Raw genomic sequence first — 16,151 nt, 5'->3', positions numbered from 1 at the left:
GGAGACACCCTCTCCCTCCTCCCTAGGTGTTCTGTGAGATGGACACACCCTCTCCCTCCTCCCTAGGTGTTCTGTGAGATGGACACACCCTCTCCCTCCTCCCTCCTCCCTAGGTGTTCTGTGAGATGGACACACCCTCTCCCTCCTCCCTTGGTGTTATGTGAGATGGACACACTCTCTCCCTCCTCCCTAGGTGTTCTGTGAGATGGACACACCCTCTCCCTCCTCCCTTGGTGTTCTGTGAGATGGACACACTCTCTCCCTCCTCCCTAGGTGTTCTGTGAGATGGACACACCCTCTCCCTCCTCCCTCCTCCCTAGGTGTTCTGTGAGATGGACACACCCTCTCCCTCCTTCTAGTTGTTCTGTGAGATGGACACACCCTCTCCCTCCTCCCTAGGTGTTCTGTGAGATGGACACACTCTCTCCCTCCTCCCTAGGTGTTCTGTGAGATGGACACACTCTCTCCCTCCTCCCTTGGTGTTCTGTGAGATGGAGACACCCTCTCCTTCCTCCCTAGGTGTTCTGTGAGATGGACACACTCTCTCCCTCCTCCCTAGGTGTTCTGTGAGATGGACACACCCTCTCCCTCCTCCCTAGGTGTTCTGTGAGATGGAGACACTCTCTCCCTCCTCCCTAGGTGTTCTGTGAGATGGAGACACCCTCTCCCTCCTCCTAGGTGTTCTGTGAGATGGACACACTCTCTCCCTCCTCCCTTGGTGTTCTGTGAGATGGAGACACCCTCTCCCTCCTCCTAGGTGTTCTGTGAGATGGACACACTCTCTCCCTCCTCCCTTGATGTTCTGTGAGATGGAGACACCCTCTCCCTCCTCCTAGGTGTTCTGTGAGATGGAGACACCCTCTACCTCCTCCCTAGGTGTTCTGTGAGATGGACACACCCTCTCCCTCCTCCTAGGTGTTCTGTGAGATGGACACACTCTCTCCCTCCTCCCTAGGTGTTCTGTGAGATGGAGACACTATCTCCCTCCTCCTAGGTGTTCTGTGAGATGGACACACTCTCTCCCTCCTCCCTTGGTGTTCTGTGAGATGGAGACACCCTCTCCCTCCTCCTAGGTGTTCTGTGAGATGGACACACTCTCTCCCTCCTCCCTTGGTGTTCTGTGAGATGGAGACACCCTCTCCCTCCTCCTAGGTGTTCTGTGAGATGGACACACTCTCTCCCTCCTCCCTTGGTGTTCTGTGAGATGGAGACACCCTCTCCCTCCTCCTAGGTGTTCTGTGAGATGGAGACACCCTCTCCCTCCTCCCTAGGTGTTCTGTGAGATGGACACACCCTCTCCCTCCTCCTAGGTGTTCTGTGAGATGGACACACTCTCTCCCTCCTCCCTAGGTGTTCTGTGAGATGGAGACGCCCTCTCCCTCCTCCCTAGGTGTTCTGTGAGATGGACACACTCTCTCCCTCCTCCCTTGGTGTTCTGTGAGATGGAGACACCCTCTCCCTCCTCCTAGGTGTTCTGTGAGATGGACACACCCTCTCCCTCCTCCCTAGGTGTTCTGTGAGATGGACACACCCTCTCCCTCCTCCCTAGGTGTTCTGTGAGATGGACACACCCTCTCCCTCCTCCCCTAGGTGTTCTGTGAGATGGACACACCCTCTCCCTCCTCCCTAGGTGTTCTGTGAGATGGACACACCCTCTCCCTCCTCCCTAGGTGTTCTGTGAGATGGACACACCCTCTCCCTCCTCCTAGGTGTTCTGTGAGATGGACACACTCTCTCCCTCCTCCCTAGGTGTTCTGTGAGATGGACACACTCTCTCCCTCCTCCCTAGGTGTTCTGTGAGATGGACACACCCTCTCCCTCCTCCCTAGGTGTTCTGTGAGATGGACACACCCTCTCCCTCCTCCTAGGTGTTCTGTGAGATGGAGACACCCTCTCCTTCCTCCTTGGTGTTCTGTGAGATGGACACACCCTCTCCCTCCTCCCTAGGTGTTCTGTGAGATGGACACACCCTCTCCCTCCTCCTAGGTGTTCTGTGAGATGGACACACTCTCTCCCTCCTCCCTAGGTGTTCTGTGAGATGGACACACCCTCTCCCTCCTCCTAGGTGTTCTGTGAGATGGACACACTCTCTCCCTCCTCCCTAGGTGTTCTGTGAGATGGAGACACCCTCTCCCTCCTCCTAGGTGTTCTGTGAGATGGACACACTCTCTCCCTCCTCCCTTGGTGTTCTGTGAGATGGAGACACCCTCTCCCTCCTCCTAGGTGTTCTGTGAGATGGACACACCCTCTCCCTCCTCCCTAGGTGTTCTGTGAGATGGACACACCCTCTCCCTCCTCCCTAGGTGTTCTGTGAGATGGACACACCCTCTCCCTCCTCCCTAGGTGTTCTGTGAGATGGACACACCCTCTCCCTCCTCCCTAGGTGTTCTGTGAGATGGACACACCCTCTCCCTCCTCCCTAGGTGTTCTGTGAGATGGACACACCCTCTCCCTCCTCCTAGGTGTTCTGTGAGATGGACACACTCTCTCCCTCCTCCTAGGTGTTCTGTGAGATGGACACACTCTCTCCCTCCTCCCTAGGTGTTCTGTGAGATGGACACACTCTCTCCCTCCGCCCTAGGTGTTCTGTGAGATGGACACACCCTCTCCCTCCTCCCTAGGTGTTCTGTGAGATGGACACACCCTCTCCCTCCTCCTAGGTGTTCTGTGAGATGGACACACTCTCTCCCTCCTCCCTAGGTGTTCTGTGAGATGGACACACTCTCTCCCTCCTCCCTAGGTGTTCTGTGAGATGGACACACCCTCTCCCTCCTCCTAGGTGTTCTGTGAGATGGACACACTCTCTCCCTCCTCCCTAGGTGTTCTGTGAGATGGACACACCCTCTCCCTCCTCCTAGGTGTTCTGTGAGATGGACACACTCTCTCCCTCCTCCTAGGTGTTCTGTGAGATGGACACACTCTCTCCCTCCTCCCTAGGTGTTCTGTGAGATGGACACACCCTCTCCCTCCTCCCTAGGTGTTCTGTGAGATGGACACACTCTCTCCCTCCTCCCTAGGTGTTCTGTGAGATGGATTATATGGATGGGGGCTGGACGGTGATGCAGAGGAGGACAGACGGAATGACAGACTTCGGACGGCCCTGGACAGACTACACAGACGGCTTTGGACACCTGCCAGGTAACCTGTGTGTGTCTGTGTGTGAGTGTGTGTGTGAGTGTGTGAGTGTGTGTGTGTGTGTGTGTGTGTGTGTGTGTGTGTGTGTGTGTGTGTGTGTGTGTGTGTGTGTGTGTGTGTGTGTGTGTGTGTGTGTGTGTGTGTGTGTGTGAGAGAGAGTGCATGTATTCTGTGTGTGACATGTCTAGCAGTAAACCTCTCATTCTGTACAACATCGACGTCCTCACTTGTCTGCTGCTGGTCTGCTCTGTCTTGGTTAGGGTGTGTAAAAGAGATCTGGTTAAATAAATGCATAGCTATGTCAACGTTTTTTCTTGTAGTTTTGCAGTTTAGATCAATATAGTTGTTAGTCTATGATAAAGTAAGCATTTCATTACAGTTGATTTGATTCTATTTTTTAAGCTAGTTTGGACTACAGACTACAGACTACAGACTACAGACTACAGACTACAGACTACAGACTATATCTACAGTATAGATGCAGGAGATGTTCGAAAACAGTTCAGATCAACCAAACTTTTTTTTATTGTGCTTAAAGGGGCAATCTGCTACTTCCATTTTTGGACTTTTTGGAAATAATATACAGTGCATTCGGAAAGTATTCAGACCACTTCCTTTTTCCACATTTTGTTACGTTACAGCCATATTTCTAAAATTGATTATATTGAAAAAATACACCATAATGACAAAGCGAAAACAGGTTTTTAGAAATATGTTGAAGTGTTGGCTTATTTACATAAGTATTCAGACCCTTTGCTATGAGAATGAAATTGAGCTCAGGTGCATCCTGTTTCCATTGATCATCCTTGAGATGTTTCTACAACTTGATTGGAGTCAACCTGTGGTCAATTCAATTGATTAGAAACGATTTGGAAAGGCACACACCTGTCTATATAAGGTCCCACTATTGACAGTGCATGTCAGAGCAAAAACAAAGCCATGAGGTCGAAGGAATTGTCCGTAGAGCTCAGAGACAGGATTGTGTCGAGGCACAGATCTGGGGAAGGGTACCAAAACATTTCTGCAGCATTGAAGGTCCCCAAGAACACAGTGGCCTCCATCATTCTTAAATGGAAGAAGTTTGGAACCACCAAGAATCTTCCTAGAGCTGGCTGCCCGGCCAAACTGAGCAATCGGGGGAGAAGGGCCTTGGTCAGGGAGGTGACCAAGAACCCAATGGTCACTCTGACAGAGCTCCAGAGTTCCTCTGTGGAGATGGGAGAACCTTCCAGAAGGATAACCATCTCTGCAGCACTCCACCAATCAGGCCTTCATGGTAGTGGCCAGACGGAAGCCACTCCTCAGTAAAAGGCACATGACAGCCCGCTTGGAGTTTGCCAAAAGGCACCTAAAGAACTCTCAGACTATGAGAAACAAGATTCTCTGGTCTGATGAAACCAAGATTGAACTCTTTGGTCTGAATGCCAAGCGTCACGTCTGGAGGAAACCTGGCACCATCCCTACGGTGAAACATGATGGTGGCAGCATCATGCTGTGGGGATGTTTTTCAGCGGCAGGGACTGGGAGACTAGTCAGGATCGAGGAAAAGATGAAAGATGAACGGAGCAAAGTACAGAGAGATCCTTGATGAAAACCTGGTCCAGAGCACTCAGGACCTCAGACTGGGGCGAAGGTTCACCTTCCAACAGGACAACGACCCGAAGCACACAGCCAAGACAACGCAGCCAAGACAACACAGCCAAGACAACGCAGCCAAGACAACGCAGCCAAGACAACGCAGCCAAGACAACGCAGCCAAGACAACACAGCCAAGACAACGTAGCCAAGACAACACAGTCAAGACAACACAGTCAAGACAACGCAGCCAGGGCGACTAAGTTGGGCATATCTTGTTTTTCCTACTAGACATAATCAGCATCAGCAGTACTAGATGTATTATTTTTTACAAATGTCACTCGGCTCCGTCATATCCTGACATGGTCTCTCCTATCATTGCTATGAGGATGACACTCAACTACTTTTCTCCTTCCCCCGTTCTGACACCCAGGTGGCGACATGCATCTCTGGATGGCTGGCAGATATCTCAGCTTGGATGGTAGAGCACGGCTGGTAGAGCACGGCGCTTGTAACGCCAAGGTAGTGGGTTCGATCCCCGGGACCACCCATACACAAAAATGTATGCACGCATGACTGTAAGTCGCTTTGGATAAAAAGCGTCTGCTAAATGGCATATTATTATATTATAACAAGACATTGCTGCTCTTCCCCCCGCTCCAAGTCCTTCACCACTGTTGACGACTCCAAGGTGTCCACCTCCCAGAGTGCAAAGAATCTTGGCAAGACCCTTGACAACACCCTGTCATTCTCTGCGAACATCAAAGCAGTACCTCGCTCCTGCATGTTCATAATCTACAACATCCAAAGAGTACGACCCTACCTCACACAGGAAGCGGCGCAGGTCCTAATCCAGGCACTTGTCATCTCCCATCTAGACTACTCCAACTCTCTGTTGGCTGGGCTCCCCACTTGTGCCATCAAACCCCTCTAACTTATTCAGAATGCTACTGCCCGCCTGGTGTTCAATCTTCCCAAGTTCTCCCATGTCTCCTCCGCACCTGCCACCTGCTTCCAGTTGAAGCTCGCATCCACTTGAAGACCCTGGTGCAGCAAGGGGAACTGCCCTTCTCTGCTTTCAGGCTATGCTCAAACTCCCCAACCCGAGCACTCCGTTCTGCAACATCTGGTTTCATCTTCTTCCCAACTCCCGCTCAGCCCAGTCCAAGCTCTCCGCTGTCCTGGCTTTAGGGGGAGACTCGTTCCACAATTGAGGTGCAGGGACAGAGAAGAGCTTTGACTGGGCTGAGCGGGAGTTGCCCTTCCGGAGTCCCTGCCCATCTTCCAAAAACGTCTGAAACCCAAAGAGTATCTTAAATAAATATCACAATAAAAAAATGTTTTACCTGCACTTGTCTTTTCCTAGTAGCACTGACTTTGCTTCTTTGAGGGAAAATGTACTATGTTGCTATGACTGTGATATGTGGTTGTGAATTTCATACAATTTAACATGGTAAAACATTGAAAATGTTATCCTTTTTAGATAAAACTATACTAAATAATTTATACCAAATAATTTATTTAAAAAACACTGTTTTGCAATGAAGGTCTATAGTAGCCTCAACAGCACTCCGTAGGGTAGCACCATGGTGTAGCCGGAGGACAGCTAGCTTCCGTCCTCCTCTTGGTACATTGACTTCAATACAAAACCTAGGGGGCGCTTGGTTCTCACCCCCTTCCATAGACTTACACAGTAATTATGACAACTTCAGGAGGACGTCCTCCAACCTATCAGAGCTCTTGTAGCATGAACTGACATGTTGTCCACCCAATCAAAGGATCAGAGAATGAATCTAGTACTGAAAGCATAAGCTACAGCTAGCTAGCACTGTAGTGCATAAAATGTGGTGAGTAGTTGACTCAAAGAGAGAGAAAGACAATAGTTTTGAACAAATTAATTTCTTAAAAAATGAAGGAGTGTAAGGGTTGGTGTGAGGTGTGACTCAGATGCGGTGCAGGATAGACAGTAGGCAGTGGGCTGAGATGGTGAAACAAGGATCTTTACTGGTGGTCCCAAAACCAGGATACAAAATAACGGACTTAACACGATAAAAGAAAGGTGGAGCAAATAAATCTCCAAAAACCGTCTGACAGCCAAAATACGAAATAGTAACTACGACTGAAAACAACAACGAAACAGGGAGAACACTTCTCGAGTACCTGTACATACTTCTCCGATCAGACACTGATTAGTACTGCAGGACATAGAGAAACTAGCAGAGAAAACTGAGCAAGGGAACACAGGGAAGTGAGGGCATAAATACACAGGTGAACAGGTAGACACAGGTGACACCAATAGGATACTGATTAGTCCAGACTGTGAGTGAGAAGGGGCCTACGGTTATCGGAGGAGGACACCTAGTGGATCGCTCCGGAACTGCGACCCCCTCCTGTAACAAAGGAGAAGCAAGAGAGAGAGAGAGAGAGAGAGAGAGAGAGAGAGAGAGAGAGAGAGAGATTTCGTAATTTTTTTCACTTTTAGTTTCACTTAGCTAGCAAATGCAGCTGGCTATTTTAGTTACTCAAACACCCGGCTCAAACAGAGGGATGCTATGTTAGCTAGCTGGCTATGACTATCCAACACAACACTGGAACTCTTCCAAGTCAAGGTAAGCTTTTGGTTTTATTAATGTATTGCCACCGGGGCCCGCCGGTGTAACTGCTTACTGACTATACACTGCAACGTTTACTAACGCATTAGTTCTATTAGCTATGTTGACTAGGATGTTACTTAATATGGGGACAGCGATGGAGGCTGTGTGTAGCGGTTATGACATGGTTTGGCTTGGAAAGGTTTTTTCACCTGGTCACACAGCTGAAGTGTTGTTCATTGAAGTCCACAAACGAAGGGAAAAGGTGAGAGGAGGAGAGTGCATTGAGGCGAGAAGGAATACAAAATGGCTGCTATGAAAGTGAACAGTGTTTATGCGTGATCAGGGATGTATTCATTCTGCCGATTCTGTTGAAAAACGTTTCTTAAATGGAAGCAAACGAAATGGTGATAGAAATACCTGAATTTGTCCAATAGAAACTCTTGTTTGCAACTGTTGGACTAATGATTACACCCTAGATCAGCTAGATGCAGGCAAGAGTGTGCAAGGCGGTACTGAATGGGTCACTGTCTGTCATCTCAAATTTGTCTCCGAGCTGTGTGCTCCTACGTTGTAAACTTTCATTCATAGGCAAGGTTATAGCAACCTCATGATGGGTATAGGGAACATTAGAGTATCATGAAGTAGCCTAAACCTATCGATGTTACATTGAACTGAGTGAATGGAAAATGAATGACAGTCATCCACCATACTGTAATAGAAATAAGGCCATGCACCACCGCCATCCAATTCAAGCTCCACATCAGTTTCCGCCATCATTCCCTGAAACCGTTCTGTTTGTCTCATCCGCTAAAAGCGGACATATTTTTTTCAGCTCCAATCTGAGCCAGATTGACAGTGCTCTGACCCAATGAGAATGGGGGGGGAACAAGGGGAGCCAATCATATTTCAGGGTGGGCTGGTGCAATCCCTGCCAGCCCTTTGGCAACGCCCCTGTCTATAGGCCTAGTTAATGTGCGGCGGGCACATCTCTGCAGCGATATTAACCCTTTGGCAACGCCCCTGTCTATAGGCCTAGTTAATGTGCGGCGGGCACATCTCTGCAGCGATATCAATCATCAGTTGATAGTAATAACACATGGCTAACCGAAAATGTATATAAACAAAGATAAAAACTAAATATATTTTCTTATTCATTCTCTTAACCTGGGTCTTTCAAACCAACTGAAAGGCGATGGATGCAACTGAATGGTGATGGCAGCTTAGAGTTTTGAAGAAGAGGAACAGTTCTTGTTGAGTTTACTTTTGTTGTGCTTCAAACTGCCAGCTCCCCTCTGTTATAGCCTCCACCTCAGTAATCAAACTGCCAGCTCCCCTCTGTTATAGCCTGCCAGCTCCCCTCTGTTATAGCCTGCCAGCTCCCCTCTGTTATAGCCTCCACCTCAGTAATCAAACTGCCAGCTCCCCTCTGTTATAGCCTGCCAGCTCCCCTCTGTTATAGCCTCCACCTCAGTAATCAAACTGCCAGCTCCCCTCTGTTATAGCCTCCACCTCAGTAATCACACTGCCAGCTCCCCTCTGTTATAGCCTGCCAGCTCCCCTCTGTCATAGCCTCCACCTCAGTAATCAAACTGCCAGCTCCCCTCTGTTATAGCCTCCACCTCAGTAATCAAACTGCCAGCTCCCCTCTGTTATAGCCTCCACCTCAGTAATCAAACTGCCAGCTCCCCTCTGTTATAGCCTCCACCTCAGTAATCAAACTGCCAGCTCCCCTCTGTTATAGCCTGCCAGCTCCCCTCTGTTATAGCCTCCACCTCATTAATCAAACTGCCAGCTCCCCTCTGTTATAGCCTGCCAGCTCCCCTCTGTTGTAGCCTGCCAGCTCCCCTCTGTTATAGCCTGCCAGCTCCCCTCTGTTATAGCCTGCCAGCTCCCCTCTGTTATAGCCTGCCAGCTCCCCTCTGTTATAGCCTGCCAGCTCCCCTCTGTTATAGCCTGCCAGCTCCCCTCTGTCATAGCCTCCACCTCAGTAATCAAACTGCCAGCTCCCCTCTGTTATAGCCTCCACCTCAGTAATCAAACTGCCAGCTCCCCTCTGTTATAGCCTGCCAGCTCCCCTCTGTTATAGCCTCCACCTCATTAATCAAACTGCCAGCTCCCCTCTGTTATAGCCTGCCAGCTCCCCTCTGTTGTAGCCTGCCAGCTCCCCTCTGTTATAGCCTGCCAGCTCCCCTCTGTTATAGCCTGCCAGCTCCCCTCTGTTATAGCCTGCCAGCTCCCCTCTGTTATAGCCTGCCAGCTCCCCTCTGTTGTAGCCTGCCAGCTCCCCTCTGTTATAGCCTCCTATTGAGGTTTTCATTTCAGTTCTTGTTTTTATTGTTATACAGTCCGTATGTTCATTATTGTCTGTTTTGTCTGATAATACGTGTGTGTGTGTGTGTGTGTGTGTGTGTGTGTGTGTGTGTGTGTGTGTGTGTGTGTAGGCGAACACTGGCTGGGTCTGAGGAAGGTGTTTCACGTCGTCAACCAGAAGGAGGTTCGCTTCCAGCTGCACATCGCTCTGGTCTCTGGTGACGACACTTCCTCGTACGCATCATACGATGACTTCCGCCTCGACAACGAGACACACTTCTACAGCATCCACCTGGGGAGATACGCTGGCAGCGCAGGTACACACACTTCTACAGCCTCCACCTGGGGAGATACGCTGGCAGCGCTGGTACACACACTTCTACAGCCTCCACCTGGGGAGATACGCTGGCAGCGCAGGTACACACACTTCTACAGCCTCCACCTGGGGAGATACGCTGGCAGCGCAGGTACACACACTTCTACAGCCTCCACCTGGGGAGATACGCTGGCAGCGCAGGTACACACACTTCTACAGCCTCCACCTGGGGAGATACGCTGGCAGCGCAGGTACACACACTTCTACAGCATCCACCTGGGGAGATACGCTGGCAGCGCAGGTACACACACTTCTACAGCATCCACCTGGGGAGATACGCTGGCAGCGCAGGTACACACACTTCAATTTCTTTCTGTGTGGGTGTGTGTGTCTCTCTCTCAAATAAAATGACATTGTATTTGTCACATGCGCCAAATACAACAGGTGTAGAATTTACCATGAAATGCTGACTGACAAGCCCTTTTCTAACAATGCAGAGTTAAAAAGTAAGAACATGTGCAAATAAAAACAGAAAATAGTAACACAATAAATAACAATAACATGGCTATATATAAGGAGTACCGGTATTGAGTCGATGTGCAGGGGTACCAGGTAGTAACATGGCTATATATAAGGAGTACCGGTATTGAGTCGATGTGCAGGGGTACCAGGTAGTTGAGATAATGTGTATATGTAGATAGGGGTAAAAGTGACGAGGCAATCAGGATAGAGACGCAGAAGCATATGTGGAGAGTGTGAAAGTGTGTGTATGTGTGTGTATGTGTGTGTGGTGTCAATATGCATGTATGTGTGTGTGGTGTCAATATGCATGTATGTGTGTGTGTTGGAGTGTCAGTAGAGTATGTGTGTGTGGGTAGAGTCCAGTGTGTGGGTAGAGTCCAGTGTGTGGGTAGAGTCCAGTGTGTGGGTAGAGTCCAGTGTGTGGGTAGAGTCCAGTGTGTGGTAGAGTCCAGTGTGTGGTAGAGTCCAGTGTGTGGGTTGAGTCCAGTGAGTGGGTAGAGTCCAGTGTGTGGGTAGAGTCCAGTGTGTGGGTAGAGTCCAGTGTGTGGGTAGAGTCCAGTGTGTGGGTAGAGTCCAGTGTGTGGGTAGAGTCCAGTGTGTGGTAGAGTCCAGTGTGTGGTAGAGTCCAGTGTGTGGGTTGAGTCCAGTGAGTGGGTAGAGTCCAGTGTGTGGGTAGAGTCCAGTGTGTGGGTAGAGTCCAGTGTGTGGGTAGAGTCCAGTGTGTGGTAGAGTCCAGTGTGTGGGTAGAGTCCAGTGAGTGGGTAGAGTCCAGTGTGTGGGTAGAGTCCAGTGTGTGGGTAGAGTCCAGTGTGTGGTAGAGTCCAGTGTGTGGTAGAGTCCAGTGTGTGGGTTGAGTCCAGTGAGTGGGTAGAGTCCAGTGTGTGGGTAGAGTCCAGTGTGTGGGTAGAGTCCAGTGTGTGGGTAGAGTCCAGTGTGTGGTAGAGTCCAGTGTGTGGTAGAGTCCAGTGTGTGGGTGGAGTTCAGTGTGTGGTAGAGTCCAGTGTGTGGTAGAGTCCAGTGTGTGGTAGAGTCCAGTGTGTGGGTAGAGTCCAGTGAGTGGGTAGAGTCCAGTGTGTGGGTAGAGTCCAGTGTGTGGGTAGAGTCCAATGAGTGGGTAGAGTCCAGTGTGTGGTAGAGTCCAGTGTGTGGTTAGAGTCCAGTGTGTGGGTAGAGTCCAGTGAGTGGGTAGAGTCCAGTGTGTGGGTAGAGTCCAGTGTGTGGGTAGAGTCCAGTGTGTGGGTACCAGTGTGTGGGTAGAGTCCAGTGTGTGTTAGAGTCCAGTGTGTGGGTAGAGTCCAGTGTGGGGGTAGAGTCCAGTGTGTGGGTAGAGTCCAGTGTGTGGGTAGAGTCCAGTGTGTGGGTAGAGTCCAGTGTGTGGGTAGAGTCCAGTGTGTGGGTAGAGTCCAGTGTGTGGTAGAGTCCAGTGTGTGGTAGAGTCCAGTGTTTGGGTTGAGTCCAGTGAGTGGGTAGAGTCCAGTGTGTGGGTAGAGTCCAGTGTGTGGGTAGAGTCCAGTGTGTGGGTAGAGTCCAGTGTGTGGGTAGAGTCCAGTGTGTGGGTAGAGTCCAGTGTGTGGTAGAGTCCAGTGTGTGGTAGAGTCCAGTGTGTGGGTTGAGTCCAGTGAGTGGGTAGAGTCCAGTGTGTGGGTAGAGTCCAGTGTGTGGGTAGAGTCCAGTGTGTGGGTAGAGTCCAGTGTGTGGTAGAGTCCAGTGTGTGGGTAGAGTCCAGTGAGTGGGTAGAGTCCAGTGTGTGGGTAGAGTCCAGTGTGTGGGTAGAGTCCAGTGTGTGGTAGAGTCCAGTGTGTGGTAGAGTCCAGTGTGTGGGTTGAGTCCAGTGAGTGGGTAGAGTCCAGTGTGTGGGTAGAGTCCAGTGTGTGGGTAGAGTCCAGTGTGTGGGTAGAGTCCAGTGTGTGGTAGAGTCCAGTGTGTGGTAGAGTCCAGTGTGTGGGTGGAGTCCAGTGTGTGGTAGAGTCCAGTGTGTGGTAGAGTCCAGTGTGTGGTAGAGTCCAGTGTGTGGGTAGAGTCCAGTGAGTGGGTAGAGTCCAGTGTGTGGGTAGAGTCCAGTGTGTGGGTAGAGTCCAGTGTGTGGTAGAGTCCAGTGTGTGGTTAGAGTCCAGTGTGTGGGTAGAGTCCAGTGAGTGGGTAGAGTCCAGTGTGTGGGTAGAGTCCAGTGTGTGGGTAGAGTCCAGTGTGTGGGTACCAGTGTGTGGGTAGAGTCCAGTGTGTGGTAGAGTCCAGTGTGTGGTAGAGTCCAGTGTGTGGGTAGAGTCCAGTGTGGGGGTAGAGTCCAGTGTGTGGGTAGAGTCCAGTGTGTGGGTAGAGTCCAGTGTGTGGGTAGAGTCCAGTGTGTGGGTAGAGTCCAGTGTGGGGGTAGAGTCCAGTGTGTGGGTAGAGTCCAGTGTGTGGGTAGAGTCCAGTGTGTGGGTAGAGTCCAGTGTGTGGGTAGAGTCCAGTGTGTGGGTAGAGTCCAGTGTGTGGGTAGAGTCCAGTGTGTGGGTAGAGTCCAGTGTGTGGTAGAGTCCAGTGTGTGGGTAGAGTCCAGTGTGTGGGTAGAGTCCAGTGTGTGGGTAGAGTCCAGTGTGTGGGTAGAGTCCAGTGAGTGGGTAGAGTCCAGTGTGTGGTAGAGTCCAGTGTGTGGGTAGAGTCCAGTGTGTGGGTAGAGTCCAGTGAGTGGGTAGAGTCCAGTGTGTGGTAGAGTCCAGTGTGTGGTAGAGTCCAGTGTGTGGTAGAGTCCAGTGTGTGGGTGGAGTCCAGTGTGTGGTAGAGTCCAGTGTGTGGTAGAGTCCAGTGTGTGGTAGAGTCCAGTGTGTGGGTAGAGTCCAGTGAGTGGGTAGAGTCCAGTGTGTGGGTAGAGTCCAGTGTGTGGGTAGAGTCCAGTGTGTGGTAGAGTCCAGTGTGTGGTTAGAGTCCAGTGTGTGGGTAGAGTCCAGTGAGTGGGTAGAGTCCAGTGTGTGGGTAGAGTCCAGTGTGTGGGTAGAGTCCAGTGTGTGGGTACCAGTGTGTGGGTAGAGTCCAGTGTGTGGTAGAGTCCAGTGTGTGGTAGAGTCCAGTGTGTGGGTAGAGTCCAGTGTGGGGGTAGAGTCCAGTGTGTGGGTAGAGTCCAGTGTGTGGGTAGAGTCCAGTGTGTGGGTAGAGTCCAGTGTGTGGGTAGGGTCCAGTGTGGGGGGTAGAGTCCAGTGTGTGGGTAGAGTCCAGTGTGTGGGTAGAGTCCAGTGTGTGGGTAGAGTCCAGTGTGTGGGTAGAGTCCAGTGTGTGGGTAGAGTCCAGTGTGTGGGTAGAGTCCAGTGTGTGGTAGAGTCCAGTGTGTGGGTAGAGTCCAGTGTGTGGGTAGAGTCCAGTGTGTGGGTAGAGTCCAGTGTGTGGGTAGAGTCCAGTGAGTGGGTAGAGTCCAGTGTGTGGTAGAGTCCAGTGTGTGGGTAGAGTCCAGTGTGTGGTAGAGTCCAGTGTGTGGTAGAGTCCAGTGAGTGTGTGGGTAGAGTCCAGTGAGTGGATAGAGTCCAGTGTGTGGGTAGAGTCCAGTGAGTGGGTAGAGTCCAGTGTGTGGTAGAGTCCAGTGTGTGGGTAGAGTCCAGTGTGTGGGTAGAGTCCAGTGTGTGGTAGAGTCCAGTGTGTGGTAGAGTCCAGTGTGTGGTAGAGTCCAGTGAGTGTGTGGGTAGAGTCCAGTGAGTGGATAGAGTCCAGTGTGTGGGTAGAGTCCAGTGAGTGGGTAGAGTCCAGTGTGTGGTAGAGTCCAGTGTGTGGGTAGAGTCCAGTGTGTGGTAGAGTCCAGTGAGTGGGTAGAGTCCAGTGTGTGGGTAGAGTCCAGTGTGTGGGTAGAGTCCAGTGTGTGGGTAGAGTCCAGTGTGATGGTAGAGTCCAGTGTGTGTGTAGGTAGAGTCCAGTGTGTGGTAGAGTCCAGTGTGTGGGTAGAGTCCAGTGAGTGGGTAGAGTCCAGTGTGTGTGTGGGTAGAGTCCAGTGTGTGGGTAGAGTCCAGTGTGTGGTAGAGTCCAGTGAGTGGGTAGAGTCCAGTGTGTGGGTAGAGTCCAGTGTGTGGTAGAGTCCAGTGTGTGGGTAGAGTCTAGTGTGTGGGTACCAGTGTGTGGGTAGAGTCCAGTGTGTGGGTGGAGTCCAGTGTGTGGGTAGAGTCCAGTGTGTGGGTAGAGTCCAGTGTGTGGGGTAGAGTCCAGTGTGTGGGTAGAGTCCAGTGTGTGGTAGAGTCCAGTGTGTGGGTAGAGTCCAGTGTGTGGTAGAGTCCAGTGTGTGGGTAGAGTCCAGTGTGTGGTAGAGTCCAGTGTGTGGGTAGAGTCCAGTGTGTGGGTAGAGTCCAGTGTGGGTAGAGTCCAGTGTGTGGGTAGAGTCCAGTGTGTGGGTAGAGTCCAGTGTGTGGGTAGAGTCCAGTGAGTGGGTAGAGTCCAGTGTGTGGTAGAGTCCAGTGTGTGGTAGAGTCCAGTGTGTGGTAGAGTCCAGTGTGTGGGTAGAGTCCAGTGTGTGGGTAGAGTCCAGTGTGTGGTAGAGTCCAGTGTGTGGTAGAGTCCAGTGTGTGGGTAGAGTCCAGTGTGTGGGTAGAGTCCAGTGTGTGGGTAGAGTCCAGTGTGTGGTAGAGTCCAGTGTGTGGTAGAGTCCAGTGAGTGTGTGGGTAGAGTCCAGTGAGTGGATAGAGTCCAGTGTGTGGGTAGATTCCAGTGAGTGGGTAGAGTCCAGTGTGTGGGTAGAGTCCAGTGTGTGGTAGAGTCCAGTGTGTGGGTAGAGTCCAGTGTGTGGGTAGAGTCCAGTGTGTGGGTAGAGTCCAGTGTGTGGGTAGAGTCCAGTGTGTGGGTAGAGTCCAGTGTGTGGGTAGAGTCCAGTGTGTGGGTAGAGTCCAGTGTGTGGGTAGAGTCCAGTGTGTGGGTAGAGTCCAGTGTGTGGGTAGAGTCCAGTGTGTGGGTAGAGTCCAGTGTGTGGGTAGAGTCCAGTGTGTGGGTAGAGTCCAGTGTGTGGGTAGAGTCCAGTGTGTGGTAGAGTCCAGTGTGTGGTAGAGTCCAGTGTGTGGGTAGAGTCCAGTGTGTGGGTAGAGTCCAGTGTGTGTGTGGGTAGAGTCCAGTGAGTGGGTAGAGTCCAGTGAGTGGGTAGAGTCCAGTGTGTGTGTGGGTAGAGAACAGTGTGTGGGTAGAGAACAGTGTGTGGGTAGATTCCAGTGAGTGTGTGGGTAGAGTCTAGTGAATGGGTGGGTAGAGTCCAGTGTAAGAGAGTCAGTGCAAAAAAGGGTCCATGCAATAGTCCGGGAAGCCATTTGATGAACTGCTTAGAGAAAGGCACAATCTGTTTCTGTAGATGTCACGTTCGTTCCTAGACGGGTCAGACCAAGGCGCAGCGTGATATGCATACATGTTTATTTGAAACGAATAAACAACGACAAAACAACAAACTAAACGAAACGAAACGTGAAGTCCAAGGTACACAAACAACATACCTCACACGGAACAAGATCCCACAACCCACTAGTGCCAATAGGCTGCCTAAGTATGGTCCCCAATCAGAGACAACGAGCGACAGCTGCCTCTGATTGGGAACCACACCGGCCAACATAGAAATACACATACTAGAATATAAACATAGATATACACCACATAGAAAATCACACCCTGACTCAACAAATAAGAGTCCCCTGAGTCAGGGCGTGACAGTAGAAAAAGCCAACTTTAAATCATAGCTTCTTAACCAGCTCATCTATATGTTTTTTAAA

At 50.8% G+C, this 16,151-nt stretch overlaps 1 protein-coding gene across 1 annotated transcript in view; it reads left to right on the top strand.

The window, feature by feature from the left end:
* The window catches only part of angptl5 (angiopoietin-like 5), a 66,511-nt gene that overhangs the window by 27,445 nt on the left and 22,915 nt on the right, over positions 1-16,151 (top strand). The window contains exons 6-7 of the mRNA XM_041872609.1: positions 3,018-3,138; positions 9,746-9,931. Of these exons, the coding sequence (XP_041728543.1) occupies positions 3,018-3,138; positions 9,746-9,931 (307 nt within the window). The remainder of the gene's footprint in view (positions 1-3,017; positions 3,139-9,745; positions 9,932-16,151) is intronic.

This window comes from Coregonus clupeaformis, unplaced genomic scaffold (assembly GCF_020615455.1).
Source record: "Coregonus clupeaformis isolate EN_2021a unplaced genomic scaffold, ASM2061545v1 scaf0063, whole genome shotgun sequence".
Lineage (NCBI taxonomy): Eukaryota > Metazoa > Chordata > Actinopteri > Salmoniformes > Salmonidae > Coregonus > Coregonus clupeaformis.
This window is presented reverse-complemented; position numbering and strand designations above follow the sequence as displayed.